Raw genomic sequence first — 25475 nt, 5'->3', positions numbered from 1 at the left:
GCATTCCCTTTCTTCCTGAATGTCCACAGAGTGTCCCTTCCTGTCACTTTTTGTTTTGTTTTGAGCAAGGGGAAGGGCGTCTTTGGGAAAAGACAAGGAAATAATCCACACTCGCCCCTGCTAGTCCCGTCTGGCACTGCATTCATCAGGAGTTTCTGCTGTGCGCAGCAGTCTGGCTCCCTGCCCAACCATCTCTGTGCCATTGTACGGCATGTTCTTCCCTAGCTGGTGACAGGAAGTCCATATCTAATCTCATGGCATTAGAGTATAATCATAAAAACTTCATTTATGGCGTGGTGCAGTGCAATTGCAGTGTGGGTTTATTTTTAAGTAAAAACAATAATAACAACAACAACATTTTAGTGTATTTTTCATCTTTGTTGGAAGCCGCCCAGAGTGGCTGGGGAAACCCAGCCAGATGGGCGGGGTACAAATAATAAATTATTATTATTATTATTATAACTGCCTTTGTCACCAACAGAGATATAGCACCTTGAAAAAGAAACTGCCACCGTTCCCCTGCTCCCTAAATGTAAAGTCTGATTGGGAAGCCATCAGTTGGCATTGTTTTAACTGGGCAATATATTACTAGAGAAGGCAGTCCTTTGGTCCATTTAGCTCAATACTGTTGACACAGCTTGGCAGTGGCTCTCCAGGGTTTCTGGCAGGGGACATTAAATGTAAGAAACACAAACAGTATAATTGCATTTTAGCTTGAAATTTAGGTAATTTCAGTGACTGCTCACGAAGCTGTGTTAATGATGCACGAGCACCCTTACATTGGTAAGTGAATTAAGGCCTGTGGTGGGATTATGCCCCGTTAATCTCAAGTCAATCTACCATGTAAATGCAGTGTAAAAATATCACGTAAGTTTTCCTCATATTATTTTTGGAACCTGTAAAGACTTGGGAGCCGTGGCGTCGTTTTCCTTAATATAATTAAGACTCTTTCTTATAACTAGTTACCTGTAATAAATTGCATTTCATGAAATGTTTTGGCCATTATGTTTATTAAGTTTTGCAGGTGATGACGGGCTCGTCTTTGATGAGGGTAAATAAGACTGGTTCCCCAATTCATTTGAAGAGGTCTCTGCTGTTGTGGGTTATAGCTAGTAGAAGAAATGGGGGAGAATGGGTTATTACTGCTTTTCAGGGCCAAATGAGGGTCACATACCCCATACTAAGTGATTATGGCACTAGCCAGCTCAGTCATCATGTCCAGGCTGTGTTGGTGGGGCATCTGTTATTACTGTCAAAGATCCCTCTGCCTAGCTGACAATCAGGCAAATCTATTGCTTGCAGTAGGGATGCACTGACCACCCTTTTGCCTTTATTGTGAGATTACTGAGCAGCCTTCAAGGAGAAATGATCTCTGTGCTAGCATCATTTCTCAAAGCAGGGATATGATCCTGTGTGCTTAGTACTCTTCGCAGCAGAGAGGGGTCATTTTGGTTGGTTTTTTAAATTAATGTGAAATCCGCTGGTGGATTTAGAATTTACTCTTTTTCTAACACCTTGCTGTTCTTTTTCCAAACCAGGTGTAGACTATCTGATAGCAGGACAGGAAGACACACGGACTAACAAACTTCTCGTGAACATGAACAGCCTGGTGAAGCCCTGGAAAGCTCACTGGGGGAAACTAGTCGCAGACATGCTTCGAACTGGATGCAAATAATACCTTCTTTCAAAGCAAAAGCCACAGACTTTGCATATGTTAGTAATATTGCAGTGAAAGGCCTAAGTAGTTCTCTTGTTGTCTATCAGAACATTCCTAAGGGGAATTTAAAAACAGAATCTCTCTCTCCCCACCCCTGTCATATTTTGTGTTTTAGGGAGGCATCTTGTGCCTTGAGTTCTTTCTTCCAAGAATCAAAGGACAACGACAAACAATCCCAGCCCACACAGACTTGGAAACCTCAACCCTTAACTTTGTTTGCCTAGGAATCACATCTTATAGCTTGCCCACATCGTTTATCCAGAGCTAAACCCCACCCCCACCCCAGCCAGTGTCAAGATTACAAAATGCATCCCACGTTGATGCTTTCAAGTCCTATCCTGATACTACTAACGCATAAACTTACAGCTGCTTCACTAAAGCATTTGTTTCAGGGTGGGTGGGTTGCTTTTTTGAAGCAGCCATAAAGGATGAGCAAACAACTTTGTCGAGCTTTGGAGCGACAACATGCTCAACGGTTGGCCTGTCACATGACTCCTGCTTTATTCGGCAATCTTTTCAGCTCACTAAGCAAGCTACAGTTAGAATAACATACGCAGCCTTTGGGGGTCCTTAAAGAGTGTGTACGTGCGCCCTCAGCATTTGCACTGGGATGGAAAGATTCTGTAGATTTATGTTGTCTGTGTCCGAACTTTGCCACCAGAGAAGCAAACAGGCAGAGCCTGTGAGATGGTAGAAGAGCCTGAACGCCTTCCCAGGACGTAGCCCCTTGGGGGATTCTGGGAAGTGTGTGCACTGCGTACAGGGAGGAGGGCATGGCTGGGGTCTGATCCTGCAGGCAGGAGTCTCAATGGACTTCACCTCCGTTCTTTCACAGAGCTGCTGGGGGAAGTGGTAGGTGGGGAGAGTTGGATTAGAGATTACAAGGACTGATGAGTGGAGAGTTGGATTAATATCATTTGCCTTCTCTAGGGCTGTTCTCTCAATACGTGCACCAAATCAACAATAGTTTTGGCTTTAACTTTGAGCCCACCTGCTCTCATCAAAGGTCTTCTCCCAGCTTGCCCTCCCCCCGGCATCCATTGCACCACGCAAATTTGAGGAGGATTGCTGCTAAGAAGGGCTTGTGCACCACCGATGATTCCTTTGTGAGGGAAGAATGCAGCACCGGCCCACAGTTTCTGCATGCAAGTAGTGAAAGAAATCCTGGAAGCTGATTTGGTTTGGCGTTGGTAGATTCACCAAACCACCGCAGAAGAGGTTGAAGGGCCGCTAGTGAGACATACATTCAAGGAAACATCGGCTACCTCTGGGAACAGCCATGTGGTTATTCTGACCTGCTCTTTCCAAGACAATATTTGAGTCTCAAGTGCTGTCCTGCTAATATTTCATGTAAAAACTGTTGGGGTTATAGCTGCCAGCAACCACTTGCCTGCGGCAATTACGTTCCGTTTAAGAGCAGGGCTTCTCAAAGAGCTCTCTTCTCTAATATGAAACAAAGATGGTCAACTAGTGCTGCTGGTATTCTCTATTTTCTGTTGGTTGGTTCAAAGAGAATGGCACCATGAAAATGCTTAAGTGTTGGCCTTTAAGAAACACAACACCTTGTCTTATTGATCTTGCCTTGTTTTACTGATTTAGCTGTGATTCCTGCAGTGCAGAGGATTGGACTACAACTCTACAGTTCTGATTCTACAATTCCTGAAGAGCTGAAGCACTTGTGGGCAGGCACAGAACACTCATGTAACTGCATCTTGCATCACCTGCAAGGTTGGCAAGTAGCGTTCCATGTCCTGGCTAGTCAAGGCACACAGAAATCTGCAGATACAAAGGCTACCTTTGCTTGCTGCACTGAATCATGGTTTAGCATGTGTGTGTGTCTCAGGCTCATACTCTTTCCCCTCCTCTTCCTGCATAGCTGGCAGATTGAAAGCTTCTGCTTCTGACTAACCACAGTTTACTGTGCCGTCTGTGGCTCATCATGACTATGTTAAGTTTAAACAAGCCCGCTGCAGTTAACTATGGTTTGAAGTTGCCTTGTTTGAAACTAACAAGAGCTCATGCCAGTCCAAATGAAAAAGCAAACCATGGGCTAAGCAAAAGCTTTCAAACTACTCCTGGCCCATGAGATGAGAGGGGACATAGGCTTATTTCACTGCAGCCCTGTCCTGCTTGCTCATGTCACTCTAAACCATGTGTTAAGTGCAGCTTTCACCAGACCTGCCACCCCTCGAATCAGGTAGCCAGATACAGCTAACAGGACATGTTTGTCCATTGGAAGAGGCTCAAGATGCTTTTATATATATATATATATATATATATATATATATATATATATATACACACACACACACACACACACACACACACACACACACACACGAATCCAGACTTGCTGCAGTTACTTTCTTCTGCAGCTTGAGAGCTCCTCATCACCCCCACGGCTGACATCTTACCGAAGGACACACTAGTTGTGCTTTCCCCTCTGTATCTACTTTTTAGTTTGCAAATCACTGCGTGCACATTTATTCCTTTTAAAAAACAAGAAGTTTTTAACATTTTGCAAAACCACTCAGGCCCATCAGTTCTCTATACAGCTAGCTTCTATTGCAATATGCCAAACCTTTTTGCCTGAGGTCAGTCTTGCAGAGAAATTGCTAAGTCCATACACAAAAAGTGAGTGTACCTCCATGAGCTTGAAATGGTGTTGTCTACAGAAGCCGCACCTGGAACATGAAACTTGGGTCACACAGGGCAGTCTATTGAAAAGATATTACAAGGCAAGGAGACTTGCATTCCTTAGCGTTTACAAAGATGTAATATTGACCAGACTGGCTTAACTGAAGGCTTCCATTTGAAGTCAGGCATCCATTAGGGACACATTTTCATCAATTGAAATGGGAGAATAGAAGATGCGTTGCTCAGATATTACTTGTCCTAAAGATTGTGAAGTTTGTTTTGAATGCCACTCGGCTGCAAGAGAAATGGAAATCTAACTTCACTTAAACACGTGGAAAGGTTATCTGTAGGTTATGGGAAACACTGTCCGATGTGAAAAAATGCTCGTACTTAACCACAGGCCAAGGCCTTCTACGTACAATTGTTCTTTTATTTAGACTCCGGTATGCATTTCAGGTAATCTATGAGTAGAAGCCATTACTTCTAGTTGCTCACAGTTTTCATTAAAAGTGCTAAAGTCAAACTGGATACAGTATTGTAAACTACATTTATATTATATTGTCTAAATGTAACACTGACTCCTTCATATTTTGTTATGACAAGAAGCATTCAGTGATGTAAATAGGCTAGCTAAATATTGCTATAGCTCATCCATATTAAAAATGGATTAATGTAGATCTGCTTTTGTACCTGCAGTTTTGTGGGTACCAAAAAAAAGGTGCATGGGCAAATAATACTTAGGCTCAAAATCCCTTGACTTACATGGAGTGGCAAAAATTAGTTTATTAACTGGACAGGAGAAATGATGGCAGAAGGATTGGGGGGAGAAAAAGTTATGTTCTTAGAGCAGCCTTTCTTACTCTTGGGTTCCCAGGTGTTTTTGAACTATAACTCCCATCATCCCTAGCTAGCAGGTCCAGTAGTCAGGGATGATGGGAGTTGTAGTCCAACATCATCTGGGGACCCATAGTTGAGAAAGGCTGTTCTGGAACTCGGATAACCAATGGGGGCCCCCTCCATGTGCTCTTGGACTACAACTCCCATCCTTGGCCACTGGCTATGCCGCTTGGGGCTGATGGGAGCTGGAGTCCAACAACAGCTGGAGGGCGCCACCTTGGTGATCCCTGTTTTAAGAGGCAAGAACCAGAGAGGAATAAGGGTCTTAATGGAATGCCCTAAACTGGGCAATTTCACAACAGGCCCATGCACCACATTTTTGGACTTCTATTCGCTTTATAAAAGCAAACTTGCAATATGCATATTGTTTCACGTGCTTGTGAACTAGAATTATGCCGATTTCTGTTTTCGCAGCACAGAACGGGAAACAGAAAGTACATAGACCGTACATGTTTGCAACTGCTCTGTTGGTTACACATGCCCCACCTAAATAAATACTGGTATTTACTAAATGCTTAAAACTAAGTTCTGAAAGGTAAATACTGTACCTTAAAAATAAGCCATTACTGAAGAATCCTCTTCCTTCTCACTCCTCCCTGCTCATGCTAGACAGGTTCTAAAATGGGGGCCAATATCTTCATATGTAAATCTGTGGCTGCCTTGAGGCTTTACAGGAGCAACAAGAGAGCCATTTCCTACGGTGGCCCTTAGGTCCTATTGCAGGCATAGGCAAACTCGGACCTCCAGATGTTTTGGGACTACAATTCCCATCATCCTTGACCACTGGACCTGTTAGCTAGGGATCATGGGAGCCGTAGTCCCAAAACATCTGGAGGGCCAACTTTGCCTATGCCTGTCCTACGGTGTTCAAAGGCTGGCAGGACTGTTGTGGGATGGCCACACAAAGAAGCATCTCCCAGTCTCTTGTGAAAGGCACATTAACACCCAGATTCTGTAAACACTGTTATAAATCATTTTCAAAATGTGAAAGAAAGAAAAAAGGCATGAGAAAGGAGATGAGAAAATACAAAGGCTGGCAATTTGTTTGCCTTAATACCCAGCCAGCTGAGTTTCCTTTTCAGAAATGACAGGTCCAGGTAAACCCCACTCTTAACATGTGCCCCATATTTTATCTGATCACTCAAGGCTCCATCTCTTTGGGTCAACGGCTTAGGCGCCAAGCTTTTATCACTTCTGCACTTTTGGCACCTGTTTTGTTGCCTACTCTGTATGCAGACTGAGAGGCCTTTTCATGCTCTTTTTCTCTTTAAAAAAAAAGAGTAGAATGCACTTTCGAAATGCCTGCTATCCATCCCAGGAGTGAACGGCTGACAGAGAGCTGGTACTTCCACTCCACTTCATTAAATGAAAAGTGAATGATAGAAATCAGGCGGCACTTAAGAGAAGAGGCAGCAAGGAGAGCCACTTGCAACACATTTAACAGTCTGGTGTCTGCGCAGAGGATAATATGCTGCTAAAGTGACAACTGGTAACACTTGGAAGCTCATTAACACCACTGTAAACATACACCAACTTGGCCGGCTTTGAAAGAGGTTTAGACAAATCCATGGAAAACAAGGTTATCGTCGGCTACTAGGCAGCTTAGCCATGTTCTACCTCCACTGGCAAGAGGCATTATGCCTCTGAATGCCAGTTGCTGGAAATTGTCAATGCAGAGAGTGCTGTTGTGCTCCTGCCCAACTTTCAGGTCTCCCATAGGCATCTGGTTGGCCTCTGTGATGAGAGGATGCTGGACTAGATGGGCCCTTGGCCTGATCCAGAAGGTTCATCAAGTGTTCGCATATTATGTTCTTACTGTACCAGCAAGCACCAAGGTACAGCAATTGTGTTAAAACCTTTTGGAGATTTTAATTCGGCTTGATTTCAGCATACACTGAACTTGCTTGCTAAAGATATGCTTGGAGCGTAACCTCGCCTACTAGACACAAAAATCCATAAATCTAAGTAACACAGTGTAGTTCTGCTAGCGTGCATCTTCCAGGATACAGTAGCTTGGCTACAACAGCAACAGGAAAAGAATTGAGTAATCAATCGCCAGCATTAATAAAAGACATGAAGGCTTCAATGCAAGTTAGAAAGGTTTTGCCTTTAATGTACACTCTAGTCACAATTATCTAGTCAGAGGCTGTTACACCAGGTAACATTGCAATTTCCTTGTCAAGGGCATCTATTTTAGCAACCTGTCTGGAGAAGTGACAGGCTTGAACAGAGAGGAATCCCACAAAAGCAGGGTTGATCAGGAACATTGAGAAACAGTAGTTAGCATTCTCCCCTATCAACTCAGTGAAATCAAGACCTGATCAACACTTTTGAAAAAAATAATAATGAAAAAAATCATTCCCCTTTTACACACACAATAATTTTCCATTACCAGAAATCAGTAGCGTATGCAAATTTCACATGCTATTAAAGCATATAAACTGTGCAAATGAAAACTTCAATCATTCTCAACAGTTTCTGAATCAATTTTAAGAGTTTTATGCCTCCCACCCCACCCCAAAAAAGCATTGGGAATATCTGAGACAATCACTGAAAATCAACCCTGACCGGACATCCTTGCTGACGGATTTCCTCCAGATTGTGTGTTGGCTCCACCTCTCTACTAGTCTTGTTCAAGTCAACCTGCAAACATGACTGGAGAAGGAAATAACTATTAAAGCAGCGGCAGTGCCTAAGAATAGGTTGTCCCCCTGCTATGCACTGACCTCTTTGCAGCATTATTGAGACCATGAGGCCAAGGTGTCTTACTTCCTTGCAGCAAGTAATTTCACAGGACACAGTGCACTGAAGAGAGGTGAAGGGTGTTCCTTGAAGGATCAGGAGAAGGGGCAGAGAGGGAGGGGAGGGAAGGGAAGGGAAGATGCTTTGCATAAGTTATAGTGTGTCTTTGAAGTTGGAAAGGAGACCAAAGCCTCCGTGGAGCTTCATTAGCTGGATCCCTTCTCTTCCTCTTTGGTTACAGAAGCAGCAGCAGCAGCTTCTAGAGTTTTGCCCTGCTTTTCTTCATCTTCTTCATCGTCATCATCTTCTTGGGGGTACAGCTCTGGGTACTTCTGCATGCACTCCTGCATTGCACGAAACTGGTCCACACAATCGGATCCCTTTATTTCTTCCTTGCTATAATGGAAACAGGAAAAGGCGGACTTGAATTGTTCCCCGCAAGGACCACTCGCCATTCCGCCAAGGCAAGGGCAATTCCAGTTGATATCTCCATTAGGCAATATCAAACCTAGGAAGGAAAAAAAGAAATCAGTAAGCTAATGGCAGATAATGGAGATGTGACTGAACTTGTGTGCTGTAGATTCAATATGATGAACAAGGGTAACTATTTCACACTGAGCCCACACAGTCAGTTTCAATTCCCCTAAAACCAATACAATCAATTGTCTGCTTACAATCAACCCTATCGTTGACAAGATGCCACTTCTACTACTGCTATTGACATTAGCAGCAAACATAAAAGATGCCGATGATAATCACAAAAAAACCCTTCATTGCTTTCATGTTTTTGCTCCTAAATGAGTAGCCAAGTCTGGGAAGGAAAACATGAAGCAGGTGAGGGGCGATTTTTGTGCAGAACAGCAGAATTGTGTTTTTGCTTTATGAAGGAGAAAACACAAGATTCCAAATCTGCAAATCTGAGCAGCCTCCATAAGCAAGTGATCACACGGTGGTCACGAAATTCTCCAGATGCAACCCACCAAGCCCTGCTGCTATGCATCCAATAGGAGCACTAATGGGGCTGAACACTGATGTAAAATTATAGGACTTATTAGTCTGAACCCTTGGAACGAGAGTGATTTTTCAGCCCCTGCAGTCCTACTTCCACTTAGCTAGGTCTTACATCTAAGTAGAGATGCATAAAAACTATGAAAGCAGATAATCCAAGTAACTTTGAAACTGTGTTAAAACATTTATTAATGTTAAAAACCACTCCTAAAATTTAAAATCTTCCAATTCCACTCTACACGTTGGGCAGGATAACCGAGTCCAAAGGGCAAGAGTGCAACCTAAATCAACATTCAAGCTATTGTAAACCATTCCCACATTAACTAGTTCACTTGGTTGTGCAAATCTGCTTCCTGAGCAGTCATGGATACAGAGTTCAGACATAATGCCAAATCCCCACTTGTAGTGTGGCTTCCATTTTCAATTAAACATGATTTATTATTCTTTCCAGAACTGTGGTTAACCTTAACTATGGTTTAGGGAAACAGGCCAAAATATAATTTATTCTGGGTTCAGACATAATGAGTAACCACAGTCCATTGAAAAAGAAGTGAAAGCTTCTCATTTCCTTGTAGATCGACTGGAGTTGGGAAGAGAGGAAGCTCATGACTCTGAATTTAGGAATACTCTCTGACCACAGCTGAATGAACCCAGCATCTCTCTGTATTTTCAGAATACAAAAAGCCTTGCAAATAGTCACTGATTGCTTTGTGGCACATGTGGCCTTCAAGATACTCCCATACTCCCTAGCTCCCATATTCCTTAGCTCTCATAATCCTTAGCTCGTGGCTACGCTGACTAGAGCTGATGGGAGTTCAGAGTCCCACAAAATCTGAAGTGCTACAGGTCGATTATTTTCCTTCTTTCAGGCTGTAGATATAGCCCAAATGAAAACAGGCAGATGTAGGCGGGCTAATAATGAATTGTAGGCTAGTAACTTTTGCACCTGCGTTCCATAGGGACGCGGGTGGCGCTGTGGGTTAAACCACAGAGCCTAGGACTTGCCGATCAGAAGGTTGGCGGTTCAAATCCCCGCAACGGGGTGAGCTCCCATTGCTCGGTCCCTGCTCCTGCCAACCTAGCAGTTCGAAAGCACGTCAAAGTGCAAGTAGATAAAAAGGTACCGCTCCGGTGGGAAGGTAAACGGCGTTTCCGTGCGCTCCTCTGGTTTGCCAGAAGCGGCTTAGTCATGCTGGCCACATGACCCGGAAGCTGTACGCCGGCTCCTTCGGCCAATAAAGTGAGATGAGCGCCGTAACCCCAGAGTCGGTCACGAGTGGACCTAATGGTCAGGGGTCCCTTTACCTTTACTAACTTTTGCTACGGAATGAATTTTGTGCAGGAAGGGTTTATTAGGTGGGAGTTTTCTAAAGAGCACGCAGGAACCCAAGTTCTGCAAATTATACAAGCCACGCTGAATGCAGATGAGAGAAGATGACAGGAAGACCCCATGTTGGCATCAGGTAGCACAGAAGAACTGGAGCTTGCAACTGTTGTACTGCAGCCTCTTGGCTAGGAAGAAGATTCTGTGGAACACTTTCTATGTTCACGGAACTAGGAAAAAATCTGCCAAGAAAACAACCCTTCACAAATGCCAAGGAAAGTGTTCAATGACCTAGGGCCACTTCTCTTCTTGAACTAGAACTCAAAACTGATGCACTATATGACCACTGGCTGAAGGTTCTTGATAAGACTTTCTGCTGTCTATGATTAAAGACAACTTCACTTCTTCCAGCACAGGGAGGACAGTCAAATACAAAACACCTAACGTGTACATGAAGCATAGTTTCCTTTGCTTGGCACTCATGCTGAAACATTCTCAAAAGAGAACTATAAGCATTAACAATTGTTTCTTGAAGAAACAGAAGCAGTTGGGAGTTGCTTGTAAAATTTTTGAGACAGCATAAGCTGCAACCCTAACTATATACTGTACTCAGAAGTCCTATTGAATTCAATTGCGTTTACTCCCAGGTAAGTGCTGTTAAGATTGCAGCCATAATTAGATTAGTCAGTAAAACCAGACAAATTCTGCTATAACCACCCCAATTATATTTTAGAAGCTATTGCAATGGAAAGCTGGAAAGCTATACTGTACTGTCAAATCCCAGCACGACAATACAAAGAGCCAGAGATTATTCTCAGAAAATAATTCCCTATGCTACTTTGGGTGTGGGTGGGATCTTTTATACTGGAACACACAACACCACAATATTTCTCACTAAATTAAAATGAAACCAAACTGCTAAAGTTTGAAAACAGTTTTAAATGTCATTCAAATGTCAAATTAAAAATATAAACACTGTTGCACTAAGGCATTGTGGTACATTATGGTAATTTTTCATCTATATAACAACAACAAAAACCTGGTAGAAACAAGTACAATCTACTAGGAGTTTATTCTGTGCCAATCCCACTGAAACAAATGGGAGCCTCAGTTAGCTGGCTCTTAACAAACTGAAGGGTCAATTTAATTCGTTTGTTTTGCGCTGCTATAAATCCACTTGGCTTCACATTTGGAAGTGGGTTTGCTTTTAAACAAGATCGCATTGATTTCCCCCTCAACAAAACTGCTTTTCACAAAGACAAAAAAGAAGGACGGAGAGGAAAATCTTCATCATTCATCTTTTTGTATTCCTGGCCAGTAGGAAATTCAACTCTAAACCTTTAGAAGCTGCCGCATGAGTCTCAGAATGGGAGGTGCCAACAGCCTGCAAAGCAATTTCCCCCCAGCCTGTAGACACTATGCTGGTTCTTGGCCAGCAATACATCCTGCCTGAAATGATGAAGGCTGAAGGAGAGGGTGAGAGACACTCAAATTCTGCTGCTGCACGTCTTTCTGCAATAAGATGCAGATGGTTGCTGAAGCCTAGGAGTTTAGGAGCACGGAAAGGGACATCTATTTCTTTTTATCTGAAGATTACAAGGTTAACCTTAATCACAGCAAGCTTTCAAATTACTTATTGGAGGAGGGGTTTTTTTGTATTCTCTTATTAAATGCATTAGAGTAAGGTCTATGAACAGCTGCTTCTAATTCAATAACTGAAGTTATGTTTCATTAACCTTTTATTGCATTTCATTCACAATTCCCACAGATCCTGTTTTCATGTACATACTTATCCTTGTTTTATATATTCCTGATGTACACTGCTTGTTTATGTTCAGTGTACTGCTTATTTAGCAGGCAACACTGAAGAACGTATCACTTCGGCCAACAGTTTTTAGTACTCCCTTCTTTGGAATGAATAAGCTTATGTCCAGACTACTGTGGGGAAAAGGTAAAAAACACCCACTCCAGGCTGACCAAAACCTTTGTCTTAGACCAAGAGTACAGTACCACGAAGAGGAGTCAGACTGGGGGCTCTGCCATTACTGTGGCACAAATACCAAGTGAAATAAGTTAGGAGAACTTTCCACATTGATTTAGCATTGCTTTTATTGATGTAGGCCAAATGTGCTAAATAAAGTCGAGGGTCCATATGAGACCCCATGGGCTTAGACCCCTTGAGGCTCCCAAAGGTGTCCTAAATACAAGTAACAGAAACTTCTCTATGGTGGAAGTACTGCTATTAGTAAAGCGATGAGGTTATTCTACCAGTGGCTACTCCGCACCACACTTTTCTTGCTCTCACCCCAAACTCTCTCTAAATTAGCAGCTTATTATATATAAAATTAGCATAGGAGATGCCTGAAAATGCTGACCAGCCCCATGAAAAATAACCCCAGATATGTGTGGGTTTGCTGAAGTTATTCAGTAATATAACTTTTACACCTTTATTTTATACACTGGTTTTAGCTGTTGGGGAGGGGGCGGGTTAAAGTATTTTTATTACTTGTTTTACATTGTTTGTTTTGCTGAAGCCCCAAGATAGCTAAAACGGGGCATAAGCTTAGAAAATACATTATAGACATTTTTCAGTTTAGCACAGCTGTTTTTACTATGGAGAAGTGAGAAAAATGTCAGGCTTTTCACTGCCAGCCACACTGTGAACGCCCATTTTAAAACAAATCCACACCATGAAAGTTTATACTGAGAGATAGGGTTCAGATAGGATCGTATACAGGTGACAGCCAACACAGTACATCGCAAGCATAGCTGTCTCTGTGTGTGACTGCTGCCCCCTAGAGATTCCTGACTACATTTTTTATAATAAAGAAAACCCAATTTTAAACACATGGAAACATGGAAGAGCACACATTAAATACCATGGATTATTACAAGCTACTGAGCAAATCTCTCTGCTAACAGGAACCAGCAATTTGTGTTGAAAGACTTATTACGGTGTTATTTCAATACCAGTATACAGCCCTATTGAACATTATGCTTTCCCCTCTCTACTACTGACCATGGTCTTCATAAGGATCATTGGGGTCATCTGCTACCAGTTCAGCATTGCTTGGTGTCTCGTGGTCCTCTTTGGTCACAAATATAATTTTGTCCTTTCCTGAAAATTAAAAAAAGAGAGAGACACAAAGAGCATTAGGCCCAGATAGAACAGTCTGTCCAGAACAGTTGTCCAACCGAAGCCTTTGAACAATTCCATATAAAGATGCATTCCTAGTAGAAGCTCATGATTCTCTTCCAATTGGCACTGGAGAGGCTTCAATCAAAGTGGTGTGCATGAGCCTGTCCATTACATTTGGTTAAAGCGAACTGGAGGATGTTCAGAAATTAAGAATAAACATTGGGCTGGCTCCAGAGAGGCCTTTGGCTCTTCTGCTCCATCCCATTGTATTTCCCCAACTTTTGATGAAGACTCACACATAAAATTTGAGAGAAGGCTTTGTTAATACTAAAAGACCGATTACTGTCCACAAACACTTTTTAAAAAATGGTACGAAGGGGTCAGAGATCAATTAATCTCATTAGTCAACAAAGACGGGGCAAATAGTAATGAGCTTATGATGGCAGCAGGGTAGTTTAACTTCCATTGTGAATCAATTTGCTTTGATTTTATAGTGTGGCGTTGGAGCAAGCCAAATATGGTCACATGAAACAGCTATCCTGGGATGACCCTGCAATGGAGATTTTCCCCGGACACATCCCCACTGTCAGCCCCCAGAACACTGAAATCATGCATCAGCACTTCCAATGAAAGGCTTCCCTGAAGTGCTGCCTAACCCAAAGTAACTCACACAGGCCAGAGGCAAGTGAAGCATTACATCATCTTGTAACCATAAAAAAATTCCTTCCTGTAGCACCTTAAAGACCAACTAAGTTAGTTCTTGGTATGAGCTTTCGTGTGCATGCACACTTCTTCAGATACACACGTATCGTGCATGCACATGAAAGCTCATACCAAGAACTAACTTAGTTGGTCTTTAAGGTGCTACAGGAAGGAATTTTTTTATTTTGACTATGGCAGACCAACACGGCTACCTATCTGTAACTGGAATCATCTTGTAACAACACTCACCCCAGTCATTTCATAGAATTGATTAGCTTCATTCAGATCTATTTTTTTTAAAGAAAGGCAATTTTTCAGAGAGATTACTGCAAAGTTTCTCTCCTTGTCAATTACAGACTTAAGGTGGATTTCAAAAATTTATCTACCTGATATTTTGCTTTTGTTCTTAATCCAAAATACTAATGCAGTCGTACCTTGGAAGGCGAACGGAATCTACAGTGGTACCTTGGGTTACAATACGCTTCAGGTTACAGACTCTCCTAACCCAGAAATAGTACCTCGGGTTGCTTCAGGATGAGAACAGAAATCACGCGGCGGCAGTGCAGCAGCAGCGGGAGGCCCCATTAGCTAAAGTGGTGCTTCAGGTTAAGAACAGTTTCAGGTTAAGAATGAACCTCCGGAACGAATTAAGTACGTAACCAGAGGTACCACTGTATTCCAGAAGTCTGTTCGACTTACAAAACGTTTGAAAACCCAAACACGGCTTCTGATTGGCTGCAGCCAATTGGAAGTTGCAGAAGCCCTGTTGGACATTTGGCTTCCAAAAGAACGTTTGAAAACCGGAACACTCACTTCCAGGTTTCGATTGTTCGGGAGCCAAACCATTCGAGAACTAGGCTGTTCGAAAACCAAGGTACGACTGTAGTGTGAACTCATTCTCCAAATGTGAGTTCTCATATAACCAAAGCACACTATCTATACATAATGGAAATGAAATACAGGCGTGGCCGTTTTAGGTGTGTCCGATATGTGCATGAACACACACACACGCATCAGGCTGAATCTGGAAGTGAGCCAAAAACGTAACAAAAAGGAACAGGGTGAGGGCAGGCCTGGGTGTTTGCACGCTTTTTCAATGAGCGCTCCAATTATATGCGATTTCACACAAGCACACAATGACCCAGAACGCAGCCCCCATGCAAATGGGGAGTTGCCTGAACTACCAATAAAGTTACAGTTCAAGTGCCATGACAGCATCTGACAATGATGTGGAACGGACTCCCTCAGGAAGCTGTGGACTTTCCTTCCTTGGAGGTTTTTAAGCAGAGGTTGGATGGCCATCTGTCATGGATGCTTTAGCTGAGATTCCTGCCTTGCAGAGGGTTAGTGTAATAGATGACTCCTGGGGTCCTTTTCAAACCTACAGTTCTATAATTCTATGTACAGTGGTACCTCGGAATGCAAACGGGATCCGTTCTGGAGCCCCGTTCGCATCCTGAACATAACCTAAGACGAGATAGCGCGTCTGCGCGTGTCGCATTTCGCTGCTTCCGCACATGCGTGAGTGGCGAAACCGAGAAGTAACATGCTCCGTTACTTCTGGGTCAGCGCGGAGCGCAACCCGAACATGCTCAACCTGAAGTGTATTTATCCCGAGGTATGACTGTACTACTATGTGTCTCAAATACACAGCCAGGGTTCGAAACTCCCATTGTTCTAGGCACATTTTGCGACAGGGAATTTCATTAGTGATAGCACTTTTTGAGCTCTGGGCAGAGTATTGCACCTAAGATTTGATTAAAACTGCAGAGTGGAAGAAAAGGAAGACCTTTTTCTGCCTCCCCACTTCCAGCTACTCTCTGAAAACTGGAGAGGAGACCCTCATAAGAATATTAGGGGGTGGGCAGGCAGGGGAAGGACTAGACCACGTGAAAACTGAACATAATATTTTAGCTGCAGTTCATTTTCAGCTTTGCATTCTTGTTATAAAAAAGAGCACCTAGGCATTCCCTTGTTGTGCCCATAACGTAGGTTTAAGGTGCCATTTAGCTCCTAGCTTTCATACCTCAGTTTCTAACTTTCCTTCAGCCACCAACTCACAGCAGTAGTCTCACAGCATTAGACAAAGCAGACCCCCCACAAACATACCGTATTTTTTGCACCATAACACTCACTTTTTTCCTCCTAGAAAGTAAGGGGAAATGTCTGTGCGTGTTATGGAGGAAATGCCTACGGGTGGCATGCCTACGGATTTTCCTCCTCTAAAAACTACGTGCGTGTTATGGTCGGGTGCGTGTTATAGAGCGAAAAATACGGTAATTAGAAGTATTGATTTAAGACTTTAAGTGACTTTAGCTTAATCGTAAATCACAACTCATTGCTTTCGCTTAAAAATTAGTACCACTTTATTACTACCATAGTTACCTAACTATTTACCTAACTCCTTATTAGACTCAACTATTAAATTGCAGATGCTGCAGTTTACAGTTCTGAAAGTTATGTAATGATAAATATGACAACATATTAATCATTGCATAACTGGACAGCAACTGCTAGACAGTGTCATAACTTCATTCACTCTATTCTGTGGGGGAAGGAAGGGAAAACTGAGAAAGAGAGTGGGGGGAAAGACTGAGCAAGCCTCATTTTGTTAACTGTCAGTAAAAGGAACAGCATCCTACCATGAACATCAAAAACTATATACTACTACAGTACAGTGGTACCTCGGGTTATGTACTTAATTTGTTCTAGAGGTCCGTACTTAACCTGAAACTGTTCTTAACCTGAAGCACCACTTTAGCTAATGGGGCCTCCTGCTCCTGCCGCGCCTCTGGAGCACAATTTCTCATCCTGAAGCACGGTTCTTAAACTGAAGCACTATTTCTGGGTTAGCAGAGTCTGTAACCTGAAGCGTATGTAATCTGAAGAGTATGTAACCCGAGGTACCACTGTTTATAAAATAGCTGTGGCCTAACACCAAAGTTCCTTGCTCACAAATAAAGATAAGCTTGTGTTCAAACGTTGTGTTTGTCTACTAATAATCTACTTAATAATAATAATAATAATAATAATAATAATAATAATAATAATAATAAAGGTCACAGGTTCCCCATCCCTGCAGGACAGAGATGCTGCCAAGTCAGAGCAGACAGTGCTGGGCTTTGGTGAACTAACAATAAAGGCAGCAACGTTACGTTCAAAACAACAGAGTTCAGTCCCTGGGATGTTTCGTGACCAGCAAACTTTGCAAATACCCAAAAGCCCTTGGAAAAGAAGGTGTCCTGACAAACCACGTTTCCTTTTTTTTTTTTTTTTTTTTTTAATTTTTTATAAACTTTATTACAATCACATATACTTACACATACAAAGAAAGATTGTACCATATAAAATAGTACAAACAGCATATTAAAACATACACACCTAAAGTAATAGAGAAAAAAAAAAAACACTACAAAGAAGAAAAATTCCAATCATACCCTTACACACGTTTGACTTCCATTAACCTCAGCTTTGGATTAAGTATTCTATATTATTCTTCTGCAGTTATTTTCATTTTTCTTTACATGTCGTAGAAGTTAACCATCGTCTACTGTTAAGTTATTAATTCTCAAATTAGTCTCAAGGTAACTTATGAATTTAGACCAATCTTCAATCTTTTTACTCGAGCTATCCCGCCTAACATATTGGGTAAGCCTCGCCAGGTCCAAGTATTGATACACTTTCTCCTGCCACTCTCTTATTGTTGGTATTTCTGGGGATTTCCATTTCTTTGCTATTAATATTCTCGCAGCAGTGGCAGCATACTGGAAAAAAATCTGATCTGTCTTTTTTATTTCCTCCCCAACCATCCCTAGTAAGAACGCTTCGGGTTTCTTGGGAAAGTTATACTTTAGAATTTTCTTTAGCTCCTCGTGAATTTGTCCCCAGAAACCCTTCACTTTCTCACAGGTCCACCAAATATGAAAGAAAGTCCCCACCTTATCTTTACACCTCCAGCAAGTGTTATCTGTTGTTCTATACATTTTCCCTAGTCTTGCCGGGGTCAGGTACCAGCGATACATCATCTTATACAAATTCTCACATAGGTCAGCACATACGGTAAATTTCATACCTTTCTTCCATAATGTTTGCCATTTGTCATATCCTATCTCATATCCTAGATCTTTATTCCATTTAATCATTACCTCTTTGATCATCACTTCCTTGTTTTCACTTTCCAGCAGTTGCCTATACATTTTAGATAATAGTTTGTTATTACTCTCCATAATCTCCACTTGAAATCTAGATTTATTTTCTCCCATACCTATTCTCTTATGCTCCCTCCATATTGCGTTAACTTGATGTAGGTGATACCAGTCCTTAATTTTCTCTTTCAATTCATCCTGTGATCTTAATTTCCACCCTTCTTCTGATTTAGTTAAAAGATCCTCATACGTCCACCTTTTACCTGTCATATTTGATTTCTTTATTTTAATAATATCCACGGGTGATAACCACCAGGGGGTGTTTTGTTCAATCACATTTTTCCTCCTATTCCAAACTTCTATGAGTGATCCTCTAACAATATGATTATAAAATCCTCTGTGGACTTTGTCTTTTCCCTGCCAGAGGTAGGCATGCCACCCAAATCTTAAATCAAATCCTTCCAAATCTAATAAGTCAGTATCATTCAGGGTGGCCCATTCCTTTATCCAGAGTAGGCATGCCGCCTCATAATAGAGCCTTAAGTTTGGTACACCAAAACCTCCTCTTTCCCTGGAATCCATCAGATATTTAAGTTTCACCCTGGGTTTCTTCTCTTGCCAAATATATTTGGTCAAGATCCTTTGCCAGTTTTTAAAGCAGGTGGTACCTTTTATAATTGGTAAACTCTGAAACAGGAATAGCAGTCTCGGGAGGACACACATCTTAATCGATTCCATCCTCCCGGTCCAGGATAAGTTCAGTCTACGCCAGGTGTTCATATCTTTCTTAATTTCCTTCCACAGTTTATTATAATTGTCCTCTACCAAATTGATGTTCTTTGGGGACAACCAAATTCCCAAATATTTCACCTTATTTACTACTTTAATATCCACCTGTTGTTCTAGCTGTAATCTTTCTTGTATTGTCAAGTTCTTTGTTAATATTTTAGTTTTCCCCCTATTTAGTTTGAATCCGGATAATTTACCAAAATCTTCCAAGAGTTCTATCGCTCTGTTGGTGGTTTCAAATGGGTTCTCAAAGAAAAAGACCAGATCGTCTGCATAGGCTTTTAATTTGTATTCTTTCTCTCCAATTCTTACTCCCTTGATATCCGGGGTCGCTCTTATTTTATTTGCGGCTGTTTCTAACACTAAAATAAACAATAAAGGTGACAGAGGGCAACCCTGTCTTGTGCCTTTCCTAATCGGAAAGTATTTAGTCAAATTATTATTGATGATCAACCTAGCCTGTTGCTCAGTATAGATTGCCCTAATACCCTTCAAGTAAGAACCCCTTATACCCACCTTATCAAGTTTTTGTAGCAGAAATTCCCAGGATACGCGGTCGAAGGCTTTTTCTGCATCGACAAAAATAAGGGCCGCTGGCACGTCTGGTCTAGTCTCCAAATACTCCATAATGTCCAATACATGTCGGACGTTGTCTCTCAATTGCCTACCCGGTAGGAATCCCACTTGGTCTCTATGTATATATCTATTTAATAGTTTTTTAAGTCTGCTTGCCATAATATCACCAAAGATCTTATAGTCACAGTTTAAGAGTGAGATTGGCCTATAATTTGTTATATCTGTCTTTTCATTTTCAGTCTTAGGGACTAACGTAATATACGCCTCCTTCCAGGAGCTAGGTATTCTCCCTTCTTGAAGAGTGTTATTTATTACCTCCGTTAAGGCCGGAGCTAACAAGTCTATCAGTTTTTTATAATATTTTGCAGGCAGACCGTCCGGACCAGGGGACTTCCCGTTTTTCATCTTATTGATAGCATCCCGGACCTCTTTTACAGAAACCACTTTGTTTAGTTGCATGCAGTCCTCTTCCGTAAAGAATTTCCTTTCTTCTTGGTCTAAATAATTCTCTATTTCTACACTACTCTCTTCTCCTTTTTCGTACAGCTTTTCAAAGAAAGTAACAAACCTATTTTCAATTTCCTCTGAGTCTTCTATCACCCTTTCATCTATAATAAGTTTATTAATCACATTTTGTTTCTTTCTTTTCCTAAGCTGCCATGCAAGTAACTTCCCCATTTTGTTGGCCGACTCAAAATATTTTTGTCTCGTAAATTTAATTTTCTGTTCTACCTCTTGATTCAAAATGGCTGAGTATTGGGACTGCAGCACCCTCACCGTTTGATTGATCCTTTCATCTGTCGGGTCTAGAGCAAGTTTTCTTTCATAGTCCCTCAATTGTGCCATGATATCTTCCTTCTTTTTCTCCCTTAACTTCTTTCTATAGCTATTTTGCTGTATTAGAAAACCCCTTAGGACAGCCTTACCGGCGTCCCATACCAGCTCTATTGGGGTATCTCTATTCAGGTTCATCTCCCAATACTCTCTCAAAGTTTTTTTTGCCATGTCCAATACTTCCTCATTTTCAAATAAATATTCATTCATCCTCCACCTTAGCTGCCCTTTCAATTCGTTTTTAATTTCCAGGGTCAAGGGGCAGTGATCTGACAGGGTCCTGGGTAATATCTCACATCTCTTAACTCTCCATACCATAGCCCTAGTCACCCATATCTGGTCAATCCTGCCCCAGCTCTGGTGGGGCTCTGAATAATGGGTGAATTGTTTTGTAGTGGGATTCCGGTACCTCCAGATGTCGATTAGGTCTAGATTTTCCACTAACTCATTAAATGAGTTAGGGAGCTTCCCCCTATTTGCATTCCTCTGATTCTCACTTCTGTCTATACTCGGAGTTGGGACCCCGTTCCAATCTCCCAATAAGATTAACTTATAAGGTTCTAATTCTAACAACATACTTTCTAATTTTCCGAGAAACTCAGTTCTTTTTGTATTTGGTGCGTAGACCGACACTACGTTAATTCTTTCCCCTCGAAAATTTAATTGGATACCTAATATTCTGCCCTCCTCATCCTTGCAAATTTGTTTTGGTTCCCACCTTTCTTTGGCGTAAATTACCACTCCTTTTTTTTTGTTTACATCCGAGTTTACAAATTCTACTCCCAGTTTTTTATTCACTAAAATGTGTCTATGTCTCTTAGCGATATGGGTTTCCTGAAAACAAATTACATCATATTTCTTATTTCTCAAAGCTTTTTGAATTTTATTCCTTTTAATTTTCTCATTTAACCCATTCACATTCCATGATAAAAGTTTTAGAGTGTCCAGTATTGTCTTAGTTCTCTAACTACTTTACCTCAAATCAAAACTCCAGTTAAAAACCGACGCCTTTATTTCCTAGGAGCCCCTCCTCTTCAACCGCCTCTCCTCCCACTGCGGTTTCTTCATCTTCGTCTCCTGAGTTTAACCCCCTTTCTCCTTGGTCTTTCACGCTCCCCTCCCTCCCTTCCTTCCCTTCTCGCCCATTCCCTTTCACCTCTTCTTTACTTCGCACTCTATATTCAATCCTTCCTAACTCTTTTTCATATCTTCTCAGAAACTTCTCTGTTTCTTGTATGTCCGTTAATTTAAATTTCTTATCTTTATAGAAGAAAGTAACCCCCTCAGGGAACTCCCATCTAAATTGTATTCCATTTCTCTTTAAGGCGGCAACCACTTGTCTGTAGCCCTCTCTTTTCCTTAATAATCTAATTGGAATCTCTTTGTAGATGATAATGGGCCTGCCTTCGATTCTAAGTTTGTTGCGGTAACTCGTCCTTAAAATTAGATTTCTCATTTCTAAGGAATTAAATATCACCAAACAGTCTCCCAAGAATTTGTTAATTTTTAGATGCTGTGGTCTAGACATTCTAAATGCACTGTCAATCGTTAAAGCTATCTCTTCCTCTTCTAAACCCAGCCATTTAGAGAGCTCTTTAATCATTTTCTTTCTAACATCCTCATTTCTCTCTTCTGCCACGCCTCTAAATTTTAAATGGAGCTGCTTTTGTCGCATGTCGGCCATGGCAAGGTTGTCCCAAATCCTATCCTGTGCTTTATTTAATTCCCCCAACTCTTCCCTCATCCTCCCTGTTTCTCTTTTCTGTTCTCTCAGTTCTTTCTGAAGTTTCTTATTAGACTCTTCAATCATCTTAGATTTTACTGACAAATCTTGAATTTTTGATGAGAGCTCTCCTACTGCTTCCTCTATTTTTTTATCAATCAGGTCTTGCATGTCCCCTAGCTTATTTTCCATATATGTTTCGTTTTGTTTAAATTCTTCCTTTATTTTAATCCATAAGCTATCTAGGTCTTTAATCTCCTCCTGACGCGATGTCTTTCTTTCCCCTGGAGTCCCACCCATTTTTTTTTTTTTATGTGTGGTGTGGATGTGAGCCTTATCTTCCGATTCAGGAGGAAAATAACCAACTGGTTTCTACTCTTCATTGAGAAACCAGTTTTATGACTTCCGGTTCCGGACGCGAGCAGTGAGGAAGCGCAGAAAGCTAGCTCTGAGCTTTCTGGGCGCTGTGGAAAACGTGGGTGAGACGCAAGGGCGCAGCGTACCCCGAAACCTCAGGGGGGGAACCCTTGGGGGAGAGGCCGCCTGCAGCGCGGACGCGGTCGTTTCTACCTTCTCTGGAAGGACAGAGAGAGCGCGAGAGAACGACGACCGCCAGCGCAAATTGGGAAGTGCCGATTCCACAGCGAAACGCCCGGAGCTTCAACTGCGAAAGCGTCGGAACCCCTTGGATATAAGAACGGGGTCTCCGGCGTATGGAAAGGTTTTCTTTTTGCCTGAAGTGCTTACTAGTTAAGTGCGCAGTTGATGTGAAGCCAGGAGACGCCTAGGTATTTTTTTTACTTTCTGTTGGCCTTTTTGGGATTTTCCTCGGCAGTGGAGGCAAGATGGCGCAGAAAGAGAGTCGCAGGAGTGAGAAGGTTAGTAAACAGTCTGACTGAGTAAACTAGAGCCGAACTGACAATAAATACGGGCCATAACGATTCTTTTTATTGACTTTATTAAACTTTATTATATAAGCAAAACGCCAAACTTGGGACATAGATTGTGGCTAACGCCTTTCCAAGTCCTCCGGAGAGGCTCCATTTTGATTATGTTGCTGAACCTCTTTGATTTTTATTTCCAACGCTACCCACTTCCTTGAGGATATATATACAGACAACGCGAGCTGAATCAATCTGTACAGAGCCCTCTCTCACGTTTGAGTCTAAGTTGCGACGGGAATGAGGAGAGAGTAGGTAACTCCGAGAGGTAACTCCGAGAGGGAGCCTAAATTGCAATTAGGATTGCTACGGTGACTACCACAGTGACTGCAATTGCATGGCGAGAAGAGTATATGGAGCGTAAAGTGTTCAAGGTGCTTGAAGATCCTGAAATGCCGGGAGTAAATTAACCAGGACTATATTTGACTGTATTGGGTAAGAAGCGGGGCAGGACAATCACGTGCTCAAGAGTTACCCTCTCCCCCTCTGCTTTTGACTTTTTTTTCTTCCCTCCCCCCCTCCTACTGGGTGTTGGGCGCGTCGCAGGTGAGGGTGGGTAAAGGACTTGGAAAGGACTGAGAGAAGCAAAAGAGAAAGTTAAGACCTGGAGCGGATTAATTGATACTTTTGGACTGATATCTTCCCAGCGGCTTTCCTTTTCCTCCTATCCAAGAAAGCATATTGAGGGATTGTGGTCATCGGCGGTCACCGGGGGTTTATACGAGTTTATACGTGTTTATACGTGTCTTTGTGTTCATGAGTTTATATGAAGGGATATAAGATATAGTAGGATCGGACATAATATATACTGCCCCCGGAGGACGCTCTTTGAAAGGAAAGGAGGAAAGATTAGAAGAATAATGATGGGGAAGGAAGGGAAGGATCTAAAAAAAAAAAAAAAAAAAAAAAAAAAGACAAACCACGTTTCCAACACCTGACTCAGTTGCAGATACATTTAATAGGTGTATCTGAAGGAGTGTCTCCACCCCCATCGTTCAGCCTGGACCCTGAGGTCTAGCTCTGAGGGTCTTCTGGCAGTTCCCTCACTGCCGGAAGCCAAGTTGCAGAGAACCAGGCAGAGGGCCTTCTTGGTAGTGGCGCCCGCCCTGTGGAACGCCCTCCCATCAGATGTCAAGGAAATAAAAGAACTATCTGACTTTTAGAAGACACCTGGAGGCAGCCCTGTTTAGGGAAGTATTTAAATGTCTGAAGTTTTACTATGTTTTTATATGTGCTGCAAGCCAAGCAGAGTGGTTGGGGAAACCCAGCCAGTTGGGCAGTGTATAAATAAAATATAATAATTATTATTCATTAAAATAATTTATTATTATTATTATTATTATTATTATTACCACCACCACCAGACGAGATGAGCACTCTTAAAAAACCTGCCCACCCGCACTCTCCGTGGCTAAAATGTGGAAGAGCAAGGTTCAAATCCCTCCCCAGCCACATGGCTTCCCACCCCGTGACCTTGGGGACGGTCACTCTCTCTCTCAGTCCAGCTCGCAGGGCTGTTTCGAGGGTAAAGAAAACCGAGAAGGGGAAGAAGAGGGCGGCCCAAGCGTGCTCCTTCTCAAACGCCTCGGGAGAAGGAGCCGGGGATGAGACCCCCATAAGGAAACGCAATGCTTGCTCTCTCTCTCTCTCTCTCGCCCCCAGTACCTTCTTGCCTGCAGTAGGACATGGCTGGGGAGAGCTCACGAGCAGCGCGTTGCTCCTTCCGCGGCACCGGATGGCCCAACGAGCGACCCGTCCGTCCGTCGGCCCCGCCAGCACCGCCACCGTGAGCCGGCGGCACAGCGGACCGCGCGCTTTCCCCCTCGCGGCGACCTCTCACCCGCGCCGGAAGGACCCCGAGGAGGATGAGGAGACCAGGAGTCCGCCTGAGAGCTGGGTTCTTTCTGAGGCGCGCAAGGGGAGCCGGGCAGGGGCGGAGCCTTCCCTCCCGCGTTCTCTAGCGGGGCCTCAAAGGCATAACTAACGGGAGGAGAAGAGCTCGGTGTGGTCGGCTTATCCCCTGAAGTACTACATGTCCCGGCGTGCTGTGCGCGTAAATCCTCCTTTTCTCCACAAAACATGCGTGGTCGGCCTGTGTGATAAATGACCACCGCCCCCTTTTTATTATTACTTAACGCTTGGAAGTTCAATGATAGTCCCAGCGGGGGAGGGGGAGAGAATAAATAAATACGCGTGGCCGCCCCGTCCCGTTGAACGACTACATTTCCCAGCATGCTCCACGGCCGCTCTCTGTTCCCTGACATGCCCGCGAAGGCTCGTTGGAGGGAGTGCGCACGCGCG

General features: G+C 42.7%; 2 protein-coding genes across 2 annotated transcripts in view; one reads left to right on the top strand and one right to left on the bottom strand.

Annotated features, from left to right (window-relative positions):
* Positions 1–3971, top strand: part of LOC308581550 (netrin-4-like) — a 57888-nt gene extending 53917 nt beyond the window's left edge. The window contains exon 10 of the mRNA XM_081184095.1: positions 1539–3971. Coding sequence (XP_081040221.1) covers positions 1539–1675 — 137 coding nt within the window. The 3' untranslated portion in view covers positions 1676–3971. The remainder of the gene's footprint in view (positions 1–1538) is intronic.
* Positions 3972–7337: 3366 nt separating this feature from the next.
* CHCHD4 (coiled-coil-helix-coiled-coil-helix domain containing 4) lies at positions 7338–25361 on the bottom strand. The gene is made up of 3 exons (XM_081184404.1): positions 24840–25361; positions 13345–13443; positions 7338–8501 (listed from the first exon to the last, which is right to left on the bottom strand). The coding sequence occupies exons 1-3, from the start codon at positions 24859–24861 to the stop codon at positions 8200–8202; spliced, it is 423 nt and encodes a 140-aa protein (XP_081040530.1). The 5' UTR covers positions 24862–25361; the 3' UTR covers positions 7338–8199.
* Between the last annotated feature and the right edge of the window lie 114 nt (positions 25362–25475).

Source organism: Podarcis bocagei, assembly GCF_964188305.1.
Source record: "Podarcis bocagei genome assembly, chromosome: 2".
NCBI classification, from domain to species: Eukaryota; Metazoa; Chordata; class Lepidosauria; order Squamata; family Lacertidae; genus Podarcis; species Podarcis bocagei.
This window is presented reverse-complemented; position numbering and strand designations above follow the sequence as displayed.